Source organism: Chlorella variabilis, assembly GCF_000147415.1.
Source record: "Chlorella variabilis unplaced genomic scaffold CHLNCscaffold_11, whole genome shotgun sequence".
In the NCBI taxonomy this organism is placed as follows: domain Eukaryota; kingdom Viridiplantae; phylum Chlorophyta; class Trebouxiophyceae; order Chlorellales; family Chlorellaceae; genus Chlorella; species Chlorella variabilis.
Window position 1 is genome coordinate 71,827 of NW_005435077.1, and position 18,553 is coordinate 90,379.

Genomic DNA, 18,553 nt, shown 5'->3' on the forward strand with positions numbered 1-18,553 from the left:
GATGGCTTTGCTGCTGTTGGCGTTGGTCTTGCAGCTGCGCAGCATGGCGTAGTTTGTCTAGCAAATGCCACAGCATATAGCACGTGCCACCCCACCCATGCTGCACCTGGGTACATAGTGCCGCCCACCACGCGGCCCAGCGGGTACCAGGTGAAGGAGTCGAAGAAGTCCCAGGTCTCATAGAAGCCCTTCTCAGTCAGGAAGCGGGAGACCCTGTGGGCGATCATTGAGATGTCCAAAACAGACTTACGGAAACCAAGAGGGATGTCAATGGGGCCAAAGCCAAGCAGGGGTAGGGGCAGGCGGGGCGTCAGCAGTTGCCATGCAGCTGCAAGCTCTCTCTCTACCAACACGCCAAGTAGGTTTACCTATAGTTGAAATCTGCACAAACAGATGAAACAAGTGGCACCAATCGGTACAGAATGGGGACGGCATGAGCAGCCTGCCTGCTCACCCTGCCAAGCCAACGAGCTGATTTGCAAACCACTCACAGGGGTCGAACTCGTGAATCACTGATTCATACTTGATCACAGAGAAGAGGCGGACCTGCAGGTGGAGGAAAAGGCAACAGATCGACGACGATGGGGACGCCCAGGGGCGGGCGCCGCGGCAGGGCGTCGGGCAGCGGGCCCAACCATCATACACCATCGGCCGTGCGCCCCGGCTTCCGGTGAACGCCGCCCGCCCTGCGGTGCGTCCAGGCACTCACCGAAGACGCCAGCACGCAGATACAGAGCATCGCCAGGCCCACGACCACGTTGCCGTAGGCCTGCCGTCTGGCAGTCCCGGCCGGCGTGAAGTCCAGCATCACGGCGACGAGCTTCCTACCGTCTGATCGCCGACCTCAGGCTGCCATCACTTGGGGACTGAACTTGTAGCGCACGGGCCCTCCCTGCAGCTCGATCTGCCAGCCTGAATTCACATGGCACGTGCATGATGGTGTGTGGGGGCAGAGGCTGGGCGCAGCACGCCCCTCATATGCGCGCGATGATCTTCTCCGTGCAAGAACCCAGTTGAGAGAACCCTTGTTTGGGGCCAAAACTTCCTCTGTTTTCTCTGCTTGCTTCGTCTTGCAAAAGAGTTCAGAACCATGAGGAGGGGCACCATGCTGTTCGTGGCCCTTTGCTTCTTCCTGGCTGCCCTCTGCTCTGCCTTGAACCAAGAGGATGTGGAGCGGCGTGCCCCGTGGTTCTGCCACGACCGGGACTGTCCAAGGTTCAAGACGGTGCGTGCGGCGGCGACTGGGCTGGAGCGGCTGGGCGCGAGGCAGGAGTGAGGAGGCTCTCCCGCCGCCTCCTCACTCCACCTCACTCCAGCTACTAGTAGGCTGCTTTCCCTGCAGGTGAGGGACGAAGCTGACTACTCCCTGCGGTGCTACGAGCGTAGCACCTGGGCTGTGTCCTGCATCCATGACGGTGCGCTGGGCAGCCCAAAGGGAGACCATAGGTCACCTGGTCCTGCTGAATGACTACAAAAATACTCGCATCTCTGTCAATGCAGCATACATGCCGGATGGCCCATTGAAGGCTGTTGCCCGCGTGCTCAATTACGTCAAGGGTAAGCTGGGAGTCAGGTGTAGCCCGATGCTGAGCGGAAGGTGCTCAGTTTTTTTGGGGTTTGAGTTCTAATTCATCATCACGTTGCCACCAAGGGAACTAGCCATGCCTTGCAGAGAACAACCTGTGGGGCGGCACCCCGCTGGCCACTGTGGTGCACCTGTCGCTGGACAACCAACAGTCGTGGCTGGCCTGGAATACCAGCACCACAGAGCCGGAGGGCACGGCAGGCGGCGCCCCCCCTCCTGGCGTTGACTGTGTGCACAAGACTGTGTGTGCTGCCTATTTTTTGCCGGCCAAGTACCAGAGCACTTCCAACGCATCTGGCAGTGAGGTGAGCTCGGGGATCCATCTGCAAGCCCTTGGCCTCCAGGAGTCGCACTGCTACACTGCTGTACATGCCCTTGGTCAGCATCTGTTTTCTCGGTCTGTTCAGGTGGACCGCCGCCCACCCCGCCCCAGCCGCAAGAGCCACGTCAAGCTCCTCAAGGCCCCGAGCTTCCAGGCCTTTGCCAGCGGCTTCCGCGGCTTCCCCACCCCTCCCAGGCATGTGCATGGGGAATGGCTGTCACCACTTGAGGCATATGCAGAGCCAGTAACCGCAGAGGTGGGGGTGGGTGGTGCGGTGCAGGTTCATGTGGCAGACCATGGCGCTGGTGCACAAGCTGCATTGGCACCGCGAGGAATTTGACTGGACCACAGCGCTCTTCTTTGTGTACGACCCGCCGACCGCTGTCGAGGACCGCTGGAACGAGGTCCTGATCCCAGCCAAGTCCTTCCACGATCTGCTCGTGGACGAGGGGCAGGAGTTAGCGGTTGAGGAGATGGAGGTGGAGTGAGACTGGATCCCTCAGGTTGCACAGCAACCCGGCATGCATGCATTTCTGCACGATTTAGTGTAAATATAAAGAGAAAGATCTGTAAAGAGTGCAAAGACTAGTTGGGGAAGAGTGGCGGGCATGCAGAGGCGGGCAGGGGCGGGCGGCGGCCGGGGACCCCCTGCAAGCTCCATAGTGGCGATAGTTCCTTATGCTGCTTTCCAGGCGGGCAAGACCATGCTTCTGCATTTTGCAATTGGCGTGAGATTCCCCATTTGGTGTCGCGCGCAGAGGGTGCCCTTTTAGTTTCCGTCCGTTTGGTGTTCATCTTCCAAACGCGTGTTCACAAAAGGTTAACCAAGGCAGGCCCCCAAGCAGGCTGACTCTCGCGCCGAGCTCTGCCCGAGCGCCTGATCAAGCGGTCTCCCACCAGCACACCCACTTGCTGCACGTCTGCCCGCTGTTTGGCAGAGGCTCAGGGTGTGCCATCGCTGTTGCACATCCCGCGCTGCCGGCTGCTTGAATGCCGCTGCCGCCTACGGGTCTCCACGCACCGCCAACCCCGCCGCCTGCTTGCAGATGAGCAATGAGCGTGCGCCGCCCGCCGCAGCTGCCAGCTTTGAAGCCCTTCCCCACGACGTGATTGAGCTCATCAGCTCGCGCATCCTCCAGGATGTGTCTCCCCTGTTTGATCGCCATGATGTGCTGTTGGTAGCCTGCACCGTTGTGCCAGTCGGCTCGCCCAACACCCGCCTCCTCTCACAGCTGCTGTTTTCTTTCCTGAGCCCGCGCCTTGGTGAGGGCGACGACCCAAACTTGGGTGGCCTGTCGATGCCTGTGGCTTCACCCCTGCACTGTGTGTGCCCTACCGCCTCCCACGCGGACATCCATTGCCCTCGCACCCTGCCTGTGCTGCCAACTTTTGTCCAGGCCAAGAGATGCCAAACGGCGTGACGGAGGCCAGCAGCGCTGCGCAGCTGAAGGCGGCGGCCAAGGAGTGGGGCCTGCCCGTCACTGGCAGCAAGCCTGTGCTGTGGCAGCGCCTGCTGGATCAGGTGCAGGACAGTGTGGAGCAGGAAGAGGAGGACGAGAAACCCAACCTGTGCCTGGTCAGCGGCGCGACGCGCGCAGAGCTGACAGGCTACCGTCAGCAACGCATCAGCCAGAGCAAAGCCAAGGTAGGCATGCCTCGCTGGGCATGTCAGCCCGAACGCTTCCGACGGCTCCATCGACTGCTGCTGCGCATGACGTGTGCGCTTTTCCTTATGGTAAACGCGGTGGTATTCGTGCACCCACCCCTGCCCACAGAGTGTGTTTGATATGGCCAAAGGCGACTTGGCCTACGAATGGCAGCATGTCGGTGGCAGCATTCCTGGCAAGGTGGGGCCTGCCTCCCTGCGTGTGTACCACCACCACACCAGCGCCAGTGTCATGGGGATGGCGCGCCTGCGCAGATGTACCCCCCCCCCCCCCCCCTCCTCGACCCTGCTATGTCCTCCGTCTCTGTTTCGCCGCAGATGTTCCTGCTTGCAGATGTGAAGCGCGAGGCGCTGCGGCGCAAGGGCTCCTGGCAGAAGATTTTGGCCAACCGCCAGAGGATGACGGATTGGAGTAGCGAGTGCATACTGGCATGATGGCTGCCATCGCACCGTGCGCTTCGGAGCCTGCGTCGCCGTGCTTTCTGGCGGCACCCAAGGACGTGCTCACAGTCGAGCCGTGCCGCTCACCCCAACCCACCTGCCACACCGCAGGTTTCATGCACGCATTGATAAGAGGAGGGGCGACATGCGGCAGGCGCTGCTGGCACGGGGGCATGCCCCGCCAAAGGTGGAGGCCATGCTGACCAGCTCCGATGCAGGCATCTTCATCTGGTGAGCCGGCACCATTAGGCAGCACTCACTTGCCTTTGCACCCCGACTCACGCTGCCTGCTTTTTTTCTTTTTATAACCAATGCCAAAAAAATGGCATTGGCCTTGGACGTGCTGCAGGGGCAACAAGGACACCGACTCGCTGGATGCAGCAGCCAGCACCGTAGAGAAGCTGGACTTTGCCCGCAACGGCCCAGCTCTGGCAGCATACTTCCACGCTCTCCAGACAGACACCTGGAAGCCCTCCAAGAGCATGTCACAGTACAAGGCCGACCACGAGCGGCGCCATCGGGCGGCAAATGCGGCGCTGCCTCGCTGGGTGGCGACGCAGCCCAGCCTGGAGGTGAGCTGGGGTGGCCCTGACCTGGAGGGCTGGCTTGCCTATGTAGTTGGGCCAGCAATTCTGAGCCTGGGCTCGCCTTTTCTCTCGCCTGTCCTCCTGCAGGACATCCGGCAGAATGCACGCGTGCCAAGGTCCCTGCTGCCCACGCTGGAACAGCTGTGGGCCAGCCATCAGCGTGCACAGCAACTGGCAGCTTCGTAAATTGTGTGTAGGAGATGTGGGAGATCCACCTGGCAACGACTCCAAGTACCCCGCTGTACACTCAAATCCAAGTAACCAAGGCTGCTGTTTACAATACCACAGATTTTCTGCCATGTGTTTCACTGTTCCATCTGCACATACCTGCTCTTGCCATGATTCTGCTGTTCAGAGTTCCCACCTTTGGTGTTGAACAATGTAATCTCTTAATCCGAGATTGCCAGCAACTTGTGTTTGAGCAGAATGAGGAGATGCAGCAGGAAAGGAGGATGCCGTGATGGAGGAGCGTCACCATTGCTGCGCAGCGCCGTACTGTCCGCTGCTGCCCTCTGGAACGTCAGACAATGCGCCCGAGTAGGCCGAGTAGCTGGCATCGCGAGGGTAGTCGTAGTCTGCCGCCTCCTCGCCCAGCTCCGGGTAGCCCAGCGCCTGCAGCAGTGGTGCGGCAAGTGAGGTCCAGCTGAGTTCTCTGAGATGGAGCCCTGGGGGGTGGGAGCCGGGTGGGGGTGCCCTGGGCACACGTGCCGCCCCCTAGTTGACCGAGGGTTGACCAGGGCCAGCCATCCAGCCGGCCCACCTGTAGGTCGTCGCGCTCATCCAGCGGCTGCGTGAGGCCCACGCGGATGAGCTCTTGCAGCACCTCGGCTGGCGACAGGGGCGCGTCAGCAGCGGCCGCCTGCACCCACACATCACGTGCGAACTGTGTCAATCAGCCAATCGGTGCGGTGAGGCGGGGCAGGCTGCTGCCACTGGGCCACCTGTCGCTGTCTGGCACGCCTGGAAAGCCAGTCTCCCCACTCCCAAGGCGGGCCCAACCTGCCCAGCCACCCCCTCCACTGGTCCCACCTGGCGGAATATGAGGGCGCCAGGGCTGAGGTCCGGGGTGGTGGACACGTCGCTGACCACCACCTCACCCGTCTCCACCTGCATGTACCCAGCCACCTCTGCCGCGCCGCTCAACCCCAGCCGGTCAGCCACCATCTCCAGCCGCAAACGCGCGCTGGCCACGGCGGTAGGGAGTGCCAGCGTGGGTGGCGGCGGCGTCAGGTCAAAGGCTCCAGTCAGCAGGCGCAGCGGCTCGGCCTCGTCATGCCCTGTGCCCAGCTCCGCAGCCGCAGCCATCAGAGCATCTGCCTCATCCTCATCCTCCGCCTCAGCTGCCTCCTCCACCAGTGCTAGCTGCTGCACCCGCTGCAGCACGTCTGCTGCACTGCCTGGCCCCGCAACTGCCTCCCGCAGCTGCAGCACGCGCACGCTGGGGCCCAGGCAGCGCATGCGCCCGGCCTCGCCTAGCAGCACTGCCGACACCGCCAGCCACTCGTTGCTGCTAGCGGCGGGCCAGTGCAGGGCCTGGGCCAGGCCGTCCTCGGGGGCCGCATCAGGGTAGGCCTGGCCCTCCGGGGGCACGATGCCACCATCAGCGGAGCGCAGCACCCGCACCGGCTCCGTCACAATCCACGGCTCCACCACGAATTGGGAGGGCGGCGGCACGGGCATGACCACGTCAGGGCTGCCGCCCAGCACCTCGCCAGGCATCACATCCACCCATGCCTCCACCGCCTGCATGCGCACCAGCGCAGGACAGCACAACACGGGCATGAGCGCAGCAGAGCGACGTGTCAGCCTCGCTTCCAAGCTCGCGGCACCACAACTCACGTCCCTCTTGCCTGCCCCCCCCCCCCCCACACACACACACCCACACACACACACCTTTGCAGCTTCCACCCACCTGTGCATAGGCCATGAGGTCGCGGCCGCCGGTTGCCCGCATCACGCCCAGCCCATTGCAGGCGTGGGCGGGCTTGATGCAGAGTGACACCGGCCCGGCGCCAAGAGAGCTGCGCAGCTGCTCAAACAGCCGGTCCGCGGTGGCCTCGTCGACGCACTGCACACCACGAGGCGGCGAGCACGGGGTGAGCACGTCGAGCAGCAGCGTCGCGCAGCTCGGCATGGCTGGGGCAAGGGCGGGGAGCAGCAGCCTCACCTGCGCTGAGAGCTCCGGCAGGCTAATCTTCTGCTGCGGGGCGGTGGAGATGCCGCTGGTGGACAGGTCGATCAGCTGCTCAATGAGCATGGCCTTGTCGGCGCACGTCTCTGCAGCCAGGTGCCCGCTGCCCGTGTACGGCACGCCCGCCTCCTCCAGCAGCCGCTGCAGCGGGCCGTGCGCCGCAGGCTGCCCCGCCAGCGCCAGCAGCACCACCGCGCCGACCTCCTGCGCCTGGGCCGCAAAGTCGCGCAGCCACATGTACCTGCAGCAGCAGCAGCAGGGCACCGGGCAAATGAGGAAGGGAACACTGGAGAAAGAAGGTTGCAATGGATGGCCTGTTTGTGAAGGTCATAGGGAGAGCAGCAAGCAACTCACTGAGCGGGGTCCAGCTTGTCCGCCGACGCGCCGCCCCAGGCGGAGCCATCCAGGCTCACGCCCAGCAGCGCCAGCTCCTGCCGCGCCACGCTGCAGCACAGGACGGCAGGCGGCAGCACGCAGCAGTCAGCCAGGCAGTGCGCATCGTGATCACACCCATGCACCAGCACAGCTGGCAGGTGGGCCCTTCATGCAGCGCAGGATCGCATGCCCTCCTGCCGCTGCCCGTGGCCCCCACCTGAGCTGCGCGCCCGCAATGTCGCCACCCCGGTCCTCCAGCGTGGCCAGCGAGGAGTTGGCTGTGGCCAGCGCCTCCTCACACCCAACCTGCAGGTCCTCCACCTCGCCCCGCACCAGCCCACTGTCCGACAGCCGCCAGACGCCGTGGCTGCAAGGAGCAGGGAGCCCAGGAGGGGCTGGAAGCAGGCGGGTCAAACTGGGGGCTGGCGGAAGGGGCTGGAGCCGACTCCAGGCAGACAGGTAGGGGGCGGCGGTGGGAGGGCAGCTGGCTGGACAAGGGACTGCAGGCTGCGACTCACTTTTCCAGCGCAAATCGGGCAGGGGAAGGGTGACGGATGCGGGACAGGTCAAGATGTTCATACTCCTGCAGGAGGCAACAGGTAGGGGATGGCAGGCACGCTGGTGGGGCGGCAGAAAGGGTGGGGCAAGCAGGGGATAGAGCGGGGGGCTCCCATGCATGGTGGCGTGCTCGATCGGCTCTCCCTCCCCACACCACCGCTCTGCCCACCTGCAGGATCTCCTCATCCTCCAGCCCTAGCTGCTGCAGCTCCAGCCGCCTGTCCAGCAACACCCGCCGCCGCTCCATCTCGCTGCACCAAGCAGCAGCAGGGCAGGCACCAGCGCAAGCACGCAGCGGGGTCAGCATGAGGCGGCAATGGCGGCAGCGACGGGCAGGGCACTGAGTTGAGGTGCATAGGAGGGCAGTGTTGTTGTGAGGAGTGTGCCGGTGTCATGCATCCCAGGCGCCCATGCAGTGGGCGATTGGGTCTCAAGTCCCGGAGGTGATTGCTCTGCCCACAAGTGAACAGCGCCGCAGCCATTGGGTCAGGGCTGCGGCCCTACCTTTGTGGGGGAATGCAGGGATGCACGTATGCACGGCCGCACTAGCATTACACACACAGGCAAGCGTACGCATGCATGCACACATGTATGTGTGATCACATGCACCGGGTGAAGAAGCTGCCGCCGGCTGGCTGACTGGCGGGCTGCCCCGCACCTGGTGCCAGCGGCGCTGGGCTCCAGCATGAACGCCTCCACCAGCAGCTCGGGGTCGTTGCGCAGGCTGCGAGGCAGGGTGGGAGCCAGGCCGAGGAGCGGGCATGAGCGACTCCAGGCCGTGGGGCAGAGCCGGGGGTGCAGCAGCAGGCACACACCCAGCCAGCTGGCGGCGCAGAGCGGCACAGCCCCCACCTGAGGTAGGCGTGCAGGCCTGCCTGCAGCGACTGCGTGCGCCGCGCACCGTCGCCACCCAGCAGCACCCACACGCGCTGCTTGGTGGGGTGCATGTGCTCTAGGCCGCCGTCCTGCTGCTGCTGCGCCGCCGCCGACGCGGTCCAGTCCGCCAAGGGGTCGCCCACGCCCATGTGGGCGGCCCCCTCCCTGATCTCATCATACCCGGGGCTGTAGGGCGCCCCCACGGAAGGCTCCGCCTCAAGCTGAGCCACGGGGTCCAGCAAAGGTTCGTCCGTGGCGTCTATGAATTCAAAGGCGCCCGCCGCCCCTGCCTCCTCCCCGCCTGCTGCCGCTGCATCGGCGCCCTCTGCTTCCGCAGCACCGTCCTCTGTCGCCTGCTCTGCCGCCGCCGCCGTCGCCTCCTCTGGTGGCAGCCAGTTGCTGAACATGAACTCGCTGTCAATGTACTGCTGTACTGCAGCCTCGTCAAGGACTGCCAGCCGTCCCAAAAGGCCCCAGTCACGACCTGCCTCCGCGCCCTCCTGCCCCTCGCCCGCTTCGCCTGCTGCCGCGTCTCGTGCTGCCTCTGCTGCATCGGCCTCCCCCTCTGCCGCTTGCTGCTCCTTTGCCGCAGCCACCTCTGGGAGGGGCGGCAGCGGCAGCCCGCCTGCGCGCACCGAGGCAGCAGACACCAGGTGGCGCAGCAGAGCTTCGTGGCTCAGGCCCACCGCCGCCGCCTGCTGGCACAGCACGCTGGTGGGGGTGCCCAGGTCGGGCGCTAAGCTGCGGGGCATCAATGAAAAGGGGAAGAAAAGGGAGGGGCGAGTGAGGATAGGTTGTACAGCTGTGCATGTGGAAAGGCGGGCGGGGCAAGCAAGTAAGCAGCGGCAACAGGAGCTGAAGGCAGGGCATTTTGATGTGTCGCCTGTGTGGCTGGGCACCGCAAAGGCAGCCACCCCACGCAGCTGGCGCACCTGATTGTGGCAAAGGCCACGCTGTGCCCGCTGCCCAGCTGGCACAGCTGCTGCGGCGAGGCGGCCGACAGGTCTTCCAGGGCCTCCACCACCGGCTGCGGCTGCTCCGTGGGGATGGGGCGGCCAAAGGGCCCCAGCTCCAGGATCTGGTCGCAGGTGGGACGGTAGGAGTCGTCAATGACAATGCCGCTAAACACACCGTAGTCAGCCGCAGCCGCCGCCTCGCCCTGTGCCACCGCCAGGTCAGCGCCCAGGAAACCGCTCGCGGCACTGGTGTCGGCGGCACCGGCGCGGTCGGTGGCGCGGTCGTCGGCGCCGCCAAAGCCGCTGGCCGCCCTCGCGGCCTCCGCCTCCGCCCGCACCGCCTCGTCTATCGCCTGCAGCTCCGCAAAGCTCCTGCCTCGTGTTTTCTGCTGCTCCTCCTGCTCCTGCTGCTGCTCCTCCGCATCCTGCTGCTGCTGCTGCTGCTGCTGCTGCTTCTGCTGCTCCGCCTCCAGCGCCGCTGCCTCATTCAGGGCCTGCTCCAGCTCTGGCTGCCGCGGCGGCAGCACCCAGCCACTGAACTGGGCATAGTCGCGCAGGCCCAGCCCCTGGAACAGCTTGGCCGAGGCCTGGCGCACCGCCTGCGTGGCCTCCGCCGAAAGCGCCGCCGGCGGGGTCGACTGGCGCAGCTGCTGGCTGGGGCTGCCAACCCCGCCCAGGTAGCCGGGGTGCGAGCGCTGCTCCTGGCGCAGCAGCTCCAGCAGCGCCTCAACGCCCTCAGGGTCCAGGCCCTGCACACAGGCGGCAGCGGGGCACGCGTGTGCCACCACACACAGCTCCCAGCATGCATGCCTCCAGAAGTGGGCACAGCTCAGATGCAGCCTCCGCGCCATGCCTGCATCGGGACCCGGCAGCCCCAGCCTCTCCTCGCCACATCCCCAGGGGTGGCCGCGATGCGTCGCGGCGGGGGCCCACCTCACGCGCCGCCAGCCACCGCTCCATGCGCAGCTCACACTCGGCGATGTCATCCTCCACATCCCAGTAGCTGAGCTCGGTGGGCGGCAGCGCGACCGCACCCTGCGCCACACACAGGCAAAGCACTTGCCATTGGTGATGGTGATGTGCAAGCGCAGGCCTGCAGCCCAGCTGGCTCGCTCTCTGGAACATGACAGGCAGCCAGGGATGCGAAAATGCCTGGGCCTTGTGGCGCGCCCAGCCAGGCGTGGCACGCACCTGGTCTGTGGCCAGCACGCTACAGGTGAAGTGGTGGGCTCCCGGCTGCACCGCCTCCACCACCACCTCGCTCACGCCGTGCTCCTGCATCAGCACCAAGCTAGCCACCAGTGCATCGCGGGCCCCGGTCGCCAGGCATCCGCCCAGCACGCTGCCGCCAAACTGCAGCAGGTACCGGCAGTGGTGGGCTGCGTCGGTTGGGGACACCGCAGGCGCGCAAGACCATGCGGCCTGCACCAGCAGCAGTCTAGCGCTATCCAATGCACAGGTTCCAGGCTGGCTGCAGCAACTTGCACCTCAGGACCTGCCAACTTGCCTCTATGCGGACGGCCAGGCGGGGGAGGGCATCTGGGGCAAGGTGCTCCGCAGCAAATGCCTCCAGGCGGGCGTAAACTGCCATGTCGGCCAGTGCCTCGGCCTCTGCCGCATCTGCAAAGTCTGCCAGCTGCAGCCGCAGCGCCGGCGCAGCGGGGAAGCCCAGCTGTGCTGCTGCGCCTGCAAATGCCAGGCGGTCTGCCGCCAAAGCTGCTACCGCCTCGTCAGCGACGCTGCCCGCCACCTTGCCGGCTGCTGCAGCCATTAGTGAAGCGCTGCTGGGGGGCAAGCCCAGCGGCAGCACCACGTCGGCACTGGCCGCCAGGTCAGCTGCTGATGTGGCGCTGTCGGGCTGCAGGGCCAGACGCGTGTCCAGCTCTGTGGCCGAGCAGCTGTGCAGCTGCTCCCAGGTAAGTGGAAAGAGGGTGCCGGCGGTGGCATAGTGAACACTCACGGCAATGCCTTCCCGCTCGCCACCTGCATCAAGATCAGGGGGCACGCTTCATATGCGAGGGCCACAGGCACGCGAATAGCCAAAAGCACACATGCAGACATGTAGGCAACCCAATGGCAGCAGATTGCGGGCGGCCGGAGCTGCGCTCGGCCCAGCCATCCCACCCACCTGCCCCCAGCTCCAGCTGCTGCCGCGGAAGCAGGCCATGGCTGCGGTCTGACTGCAGGAGCTGCGCCGCCAGGCGTGCCGCAGCCAGCGCTGCGTCGCGCTGCACGTGCGTGTGGCCGCCCACCAGCAGGGACAGCGCCAGCGTGGGGTCCCCAGCGCGGCCCCACACCCAAGCCCGGGCCGCCTCCACCCCCCCATACGGGCCGCCATACAGGTCGCCGCCGCCGCCGCCGCCCATGCCCGCCCCATCGCCGCCCTCGCCGCCCTCGCCGTATGCGTCACCATCGACGCCGCCTGCAGCCCACTCGCCGTCCTCGTCTGGGCCTGCCTGCGCCTGCTGCTGGCCGCCGTGCAGCGCCTCGGCCACCCAGTCTCGATGCATGACCGCCTGCAGCGCCGCCGCAGCAGCCTCGGGCGTCGGGTACTGATCCGCCCTGACGCCGCGCACCGACAGCTCCGCCACCACCTCCTGCTCGCCCAGCCGCCCCACCGCGTTGGCCGCCCACTGCGCCAGCCGCTGCTCGCCGCCCAGCGCCGCCGCCACCTCACGCTCCAGCGCCTCGCTCAGCTTGGCGAGCAGCACCTGCTTGGTGCCCTGGGTCTTGAGCCCACGGCGCTGGACCTCCTCACGCAGCTGGGCCACCTGCACGCGTGGCGGGGCCCCGGGCCGGGTCAGGCAGGCCACAAGCACACAGGCAGGGCTGGAGCCACAGCAGGCAGCGCCGCCGCCAGTCGCATGTCGGCCACCCCCGCGGCAGTGCGCGTAGCACTAGAGGCGTGGCCAGGAGCAGCAGCAGCCCAGGCGCACCTCCATGTGGTGCATGGAGGCAAACAGGTCCTGGGCCGCCTGCAGCTGCGCGTTGTTGGCGGTGGAGGGCGGCGCGGCCTCGGCTGCCTCTGCGGCAGCGGCAGCCACCGCGCCAGCCGCCAGTGCCACATCCTGCTCCTCCAGCCGGCTGATCAGATCCTCCCGCAGCCCTTTGGTGGGCAGGCCGCGGCTGGTGCAGGCCGCCTTGAGCTGCACCACAGTCATGCTGCTCCAGGGGCCAACTGCCTCGGGCCACACAACCTGCAGGGTAGGCCACGTGCGGGAATGGGTTGCTTGCATTCGAGCTGCAGGAACCGGCGCCGGGCCCACCAGCCCCAGACTGGCGCTGCCACTCCGTCGGCAGCTCGCTCCCCGCCACATGCGGCGCACCTGGTCGGGGTCCAGAAGGCCGTCAGCAACCAGCAGGGCATTGGCCATGATGAGCGCCTGGGCCTGGTTGGCGGGCATCATGCAGCCCCTGCACCAGCAAGCAGCCAGCAGGGAGGAGGCTGTCATGCCAGGACCAGGCAGTCACCACCAGTATGTGCCCCAGGATCCCCAGTGCTGCTATTCAACGAGCCACACACAAATGGCGAAACCGCACCGCGTCTCGAAGAGTTGGAGCAGCTCCTGCTGGCTCATGGCCTGGGGCAGGCGCATGGTGGAGGGCGGCACGTTGTCGGGGCCAAAAATGGGCAGGCCCAGCTCCTGGCGCACGCGGCGCAGCAGCTTGGCACGCAGGTTCTCCTTGCTGTCGCGGCCCCCCAGCTGCCAATCCTTGCACAGCGTCTGCGGGCAGGTGGGGCGGTGGGTTGCTGGCGCTGTTTGTGGGAATGGGCAGGCCCGCATTTCATGCGTCGGCGAGGCCCTGCAGCTCTTTGCTGAATGACAATCGTAAAGGCAGCAGCACACCTTGAGGTCAAAGTACTCCACATCGTCTTCCCGCAGCCGCATCAACAGGCTGCGCAGGTCTGCCTCAGTGCCGGTGCCGGTGCCGGGCCGCGCCTCGGCTGCCACCCGCAGCACGACGCGGCGACCCCTGCACAGCTTGCAGCAGGTGAGCCAGCCCATCAACCGCCCGACTGCCACTGTTGGCAGGGCCAGGGGCTGGCTGCCGCCCTGCCGCCGGCGGCACCCCTGCCACACACATGCATGGTGCCGCCCCGATGCGCCACAGCCTGTTCGAGTCACCATTGCTCCACTGGCTCGCCGGGGGCAGCGAGCTGAGGCTGCCGCATACAGCCCCGCTATTGGGGTGGCAAGGGGTGCTGCGCGACACCCACACAAGCGCCCCCCCGCACCTGTAAGCTGCATGGAGAGTCCTTGTCAGCCTGGGGCAGCGTGCCCTGGCCGGCGCCGTCACTGGGCGGGGCCCCAGCCTGGGGAGGAGCAGTGAAGACTGCATGCTTCCCTTCAGAGGCCCAAGTGCATGGCTATGATCATCACCTCCCCTGTAGTTACGATCCTATGGTGTTGGGGCCTTTGGCCACCCACGTTGGTTGCCCGCGGGTACACTTGCGCAGTACAGGCAGGGATTGGCTGCTTGGGCAGTGGAACACGGTGGTCTATAATCCCAGACACCTGAGCAATTGTGCAGCTCTCCTATCCGCATTGCTGCTCATACCTTTGGGGCAGCCGCTTACACTGCGCGTTGTCAGCCTCGTCATTTGCCTGCTTGGAACTTGCAGAAGCTTCTCGGCGTGCGGGGGGCTTGTGGCGTCAGGGTCCTGCCGCCGCCTCCTGCACTCCAGCGGGCTTAGGCTCTAGAGCTTGCAGCGTGGCCAGCGCGCCCCATGTCCAAAGTCAAGCCCAAGACAGTGGCGGCCACCATACGCCTGGTCATCAATGCAGGCCAGGCCAAGCCGTCGCCGCCCGTGGGCCCGGCGCTTGGGCAGGCAGGCCTGAAAATCATGGACTTTTGCAAAGATTTCAATGCAAAGACTGCAGATTACAAGGTGAGGCACCATCTTGAGGTTTCGTGCGAAGACATGAGCAAGGTTATGATCTCCTCCGGCGCTGGCGCTGACCCTTGCTGCTGCCGCCCTTGCCGCCATGTCTGCCCCAGGACAACGTCCCCGTACCCGTAGTGATCACTGCCTATGCGGACAAGACGTTTACTTATGTGATGAAGACGCCGCCAGCCTCATACTTCATCAAGAAGGCGGCGGGCATGGATAGCGGCAGCCAGAAGCCGGGGCACCAGCATGTGGCCACCATCTCGCTCAAGCACCTATACGAGATTGCGGCGGTGAAGCAGCAGGACTCGCCGCTGGTGCCAGTGGAGTCGGTGTGCAAGTCGCTCATGGGCACCTGCCGGTCCATGGGGGTGCGGGTGGTGCCGCGCCCCGAAGATGCGTGACGATGACCGCAGCATCCTGGCCGCACCTAGTGCCCGTCCATTCATTTCGTTGTTGTTGTTCAATGTGTTGCTGCTGCCTGCTTCCCTTCGCTTATTTTGCTTTTGCTACCACTGCTTAGTTCCAGCTCGCCATTTTGTCGTGTCCCCACTGTGCCAGACCAACTCAGGCTTGCTTGGCTACTGTTAACACTGCCATCAAGTTTCAACCCGTAATGAAACACTTTTTTGAGGGACAAAAGATAAACAAGAGATGAAGGGAGGAGAGTAGGAAGGAGGAGAAGGGAGCAAGCAAAGGAGGGAGCGAGCGGTGCCCGACAAAAGAAACAAGCAGAGGGTTGAAAAGTGCACATGGATCTCAAGGGGATACCATCACTGGATCGGGAAACCACCTGGTCCAATTGCTTTCCACTTCCACACCTTGACTCGCCCATGCTCATCGCCCGAAAACACCAGCTGCGCCGTGGCCGACCCTGCCATGGCACGCGCGTTGTTCACATCACCCAGCGTGCCCCGCGCCTCAAAGCTGGGCAGCTCCCACATCCGTATGCAGCGCTCGCCATTGTAGCTGGCCATCAGCACGCAGCGGTTCTGTGCGGGAAGGCCAGAGAGGAGACAGGTGCTGAGCAGCTGAGATGGTGTGCCCCAGCAGCCATGGGTCCTGGATGCACACATTACGGGTCTGCATCACCCCACAGCATTGCATTCAGGCACTGACCTGCGCATCCGGCACACCGCAGAGCGCCAAAATGCCGCTCAGGCTAGTATCCCGCTGCCCAGGCTCCTGCACACACCTCAGACACGCAGAATGTGTGAGGTCAAGTCAGCATCGCAAGGGTGCCCTGGGTTGCCTGCCAGCCAGTCGGGTGCACAGCGGTGAATTGCTGCTGCAACGGAACTCGTGCCCTCGCCCTCTGCAACTGGCCTGCTCTGGGAAGGTGAAGATGGGTGTCGGGTTGAGGATGAGGCCGGTGGCAGGGTCTGCGGGCTCCCAGATCTTGATCAGGCCATCCAGGCTGGCGCTGACGATGTGTCCCTCCCAGACTGTCAAGTCGGTGATGCAGGGAACATCGCTGCCGCTGTGCGCCTTGTCCACCGTCTGCCGCACCGTCCCTGTAGTCAAGTCCCACACCTGCAGCAGCAGCATCAGAGGGGCCGCGAAGCATGCTGCCGCGCTGATGAGGGGCCTCGCGGGGCAGGCACACCCTCGGGGACGCCCTCAGCATACGGCTGTATGTACGTGTCGCCGCCCCCCCCCCATTGCAGGCCTGGATAGGTGCCGCTGCCATGGCAGCTCGTCAACTGACCTTGAGCGTGCCCAGGTAGTCAGCTGAGAAGAGGAAGGGGTGGGAGGCCCAGAGGCAGCTGATGGGTGCTCGGTGCCCGCCCTGCTCTACTTTCAGCACCGCCACACACTGCCACTGGTTGCTGGCGGCGTCCAGCTTCCACACCCGCAGCGACGCGTCCTGCCCCGCGCTGAACAGCATGTCCCCCGCCGCCGCCAGCGCCTGCACCGCGCCCTGCACAGGGCGACGGCCAAACGGCACAGGCAGGCAAACTTCTGAGGTCAGCAGCAGGTATCCGTAGAGCGCCCCTGGCAACCTGCAAAAGGCTGCCGTCCCCAGGCGCTCGCTGCCTCCCAACCGCGCCTGCCACTTCCCCGCACGCACCAGCCCGCCCTCCCCTGCACCACTCACCACGTGCCCCTCCATCAGGTACTCCTGGTTGGTGGCCATGTTCCACGCCTTGACCTGCCCCGCCCCCGCCTTGGTCTTGATCCCCACAAACAGGAACCCGGCAAACACCAGCATGCACGCCACCTCGCCGCCAACCTGCACCGTGCTGGTGCACTGCACAAGATGGGATGAGGCGGGATTGGGGCAGGAAACACGCATGAGTCAGCAGGCCAAGCATTGGAACACATCCCAGCCAGCACAACAGTTGCTCATGCAGCCATCCCCTCTATTCCCCCACACCTGGCCGGTGGTGCAGCTCCACACGCGCACGGTGCCGTCGTGGCTGCCTGTGAACAGCTGGCCGGTGGCCTCATCCATGAGCACGCTGGTGACCTTCCGGGTGTGCCCCTTGAGCTCCGCCACGAATTCCAGGTCGTTTGGTGCCGGCTCCCGCTGCGCCGCAGCCTGCCTGTCCGAGGGTCCGTCGCGCCCGCCGGCGGCGCCTCCTCGTGCACGCCCGCCGCCTGCACAGTGGCGGCAGCATAGTCAGCAGCTCAGCTTGCACAGGACAGACGATGCACAGGAGTCAGGTCAGCCTACGACTCAAGCTGCACGCCGCACCTCGGCCACCCCAGTAACCCCGGCCGCGGGCACGGCCGCCCTGAGAAAAGTTCTGCGAGTAGCCGCGGCCCCGTCCTCCACGTCCGCCACCGCCGTCGTAGTACCCCCCGTCGCTGTAGCTGCTGTAAGGGGCTCTGCCGCCGCCGCCGCCGCTGTTGTAGTTGCTTCTTCCGCCTCTGCCGCCGCCGCCGCCGCCGCCCCCATACCAGCCATCATCGCGCTGGTAGCCGCCCCTGCCGCCTCCGCGTCCCCTGCCTCGTCCCCTATAGCCGTCCCCCGTCTCCATCGACGCCATGGCCGCCGGCTGGCCCCCTCCTGGAGCTCCAGATGATGCTCAAGTCTGCTCAGACCTCAGCGCCTCCTGCCAGACATGGCAGCAATGTTGATGGGGCGATGTAATGACTTCACATGGGCGAAGGACCTGATTGTGAGCGGGCAAGTGACAGCTTGGACCCACTCAGCTCAGCGTTGTCCAAAAAGAATCCAGAATTCCGGGGCATAACAGCACACATAACATAGCTACATAACAGCGATTCATCTTTCACTGACCTGCCGAGCAGCGGTGGTGGCACCTGCTTCAGTCGGCGGCTGCACGGCCACTGGCGGCCCTTGCGGCCTGTCTGAATTCGTCTACAACGATCGATGTTGCGTTCCAGAGCCGTCAAGTGCGCCACAACCTCACACGGGCCCTGCAACAAGATGCATGCTGCCCCAGCAGCGTTGTTAGCCACCCTGCAGCCTCGGTTACTTGTTCTGAAGCAAGAATGTTGCTTGCAGGGCATCGGTAGCCCCGGCTTCCTTCCAAGCACCTAGATGCAGACTTTCGGTGGCCCAGGCCCGGTTAAGACCAGCAGCTCAAGGTGCTCACCCTGCAGTGTACATTGGGGGGGTGCGGGCACTCCCAGCTGCGGGTGCCGTCGCGCTGTCGGCCACCAAGGTGCCTCCGCCACCTGCACAGGCCTGCCGCCAACCCTTGCCCCAGCCCCGCCCCCGTTGCTGTGCAGGGCATGCCAGCAGGCCACTGGGGGTGCCACCTCTGCGCACCCTGCGCAGCCGAAGAGCAGTAGCTTGGCAGCTAATTGCTGCAGGGGCGGGTGGAGCTGGAGGAGCTGCAGCAGGGCGTCCGGCTGTAGTGGCGGCAGCGGCAGCGGTGACACCTGAGCAGCCAGTTGGAGTGCTGGGCGCACTGGCAGCATCGGTTCAGTCCCAGGTTCGGAGGCTGGATGGGCTGTGGGACAAGTAAGTCGCCGCGGTGCATCCTCGTGTGCGCTGTCTTGCGAGCTGTCCTGCAACACAACATACAAGCAGTGGCTGCCAATCAACCAGCTGTGCTGGTCCAAACCAATGATGAGCCGCGTCCCGGCGCTTCCCTGCTGCTGCTGCCCTTCCCCTAAGCCACTGCTGCTT

At 65.2% G+C, this 18,553-nt stretch overlaps 4 protein-coding genes across 4 annotated transcripts in view; 1 reads left to right on the top strand and 3 right to left on the bottom strand.

Moving 5' to 3' along the window:
• The window catches only part of CHLNCDRAFT_31189 (hypothetical protein), a 5,374-nt gene extending 4,468 nt beyond the window's left edge, over positions 1-906 (bottom strand). The window contains exons 1-4 of the mRNA XM_005847303.1: positions 710-906; positions 492-546; positions 369-381; positions 84-213 (exon numbers count right to left, since the gene is read on the bottom strand). Coding sequence (XP_005847365.1) covers positions 84-213; positions 369-381; positions 492-546; positions 710-808 — 297 coding nt within the window. The 5' untranslated portion in view covers positions 809-906. The remainder of the gene's footprint in view (positions 1-83; positions 214-368; positions 382-491; positions 547-709) is intronic.
• A 3,253-nt stretch (positions 907-4,159) lies between these two features.
• Positions 4,160-4,787, top strand: CHLNCDRAFT_134171 (expressed protein; the record flags this gene model as incomplete). Its single annotated transcript, XM_005847162.1, has 3 exons — positions 4,160-4,245; positions 4,364-4,586; positions 4,689-4,787. The coding sequence occupies 3 exons, from the start codon at positions 4,160-4,162 to the stop codon at positions 4,785-4,787; spliced, it is 408 nt and encodes a 135-aa protein (XP_005847224.1).
• A 285-nt stretch (positions 4,788-5,072) lies between these two features.
• CHLNCDRAFT_57914 (hypothetical protein) lies at positions 5,073-13,564 on the bottom strand (the record flags this gene model as incomplete). The annotated part of the gene is made up of 20 exons (XM_005847304.1): positions 5,073-5,213; positions 5,362-5,460; positions 5,631-6,344; positions 6,514-6,669; positions 6,769-7,033; positions 7,147-7,236; positions 7,385-7,534; positions 7,686-7,750; positions 7,895-7,976; positions 8,384-8,449; positions 8,578-9,342; positions 9,534-10,306; positions 10,491-10,592; positions 10,749-10,910; positions 11,053-11,540; positions 11,686-12,328; positions 12,494-12,754; positions 12,884-12,971; positions 13,098-13,282; positions 13,406-13,564. 20 exons carry the CDS (start codon positions 13,562-13,564, stop codon positions 5,073-5,075), a joined length of 5,454 nt encoding a protein of 1,817 aa, XP_005847366.1.
• Positions 13,565-14,967: 1,403 nt separating this feature from the next.
• On the bottom strand, positions 14,968-17,441 carry CHLNCDRAFT_134174 (hypothetical protein; the record flags this gene model as incomplete). The annotated part of the gene is made up of 8 exons (XM_005847305.1): positions 14,968-15,000; positions 15,270-15,440; positions 15,568-15,643; positions 15,749-15,981; positions 16,157-16,369; positions 16,547-16,699; positions 16,826-17,049; positions 17,237-17,441. 8 exons carry the CDS (start codon positions 17,439-17,441, stop codon positions 14,968-14,970), a joined length of 1,308 nt encoding a protein of 435 aa, XP_005847367.1.
• Positions 17,442-18,553: the final 1,112 nt, after the last annotated feature.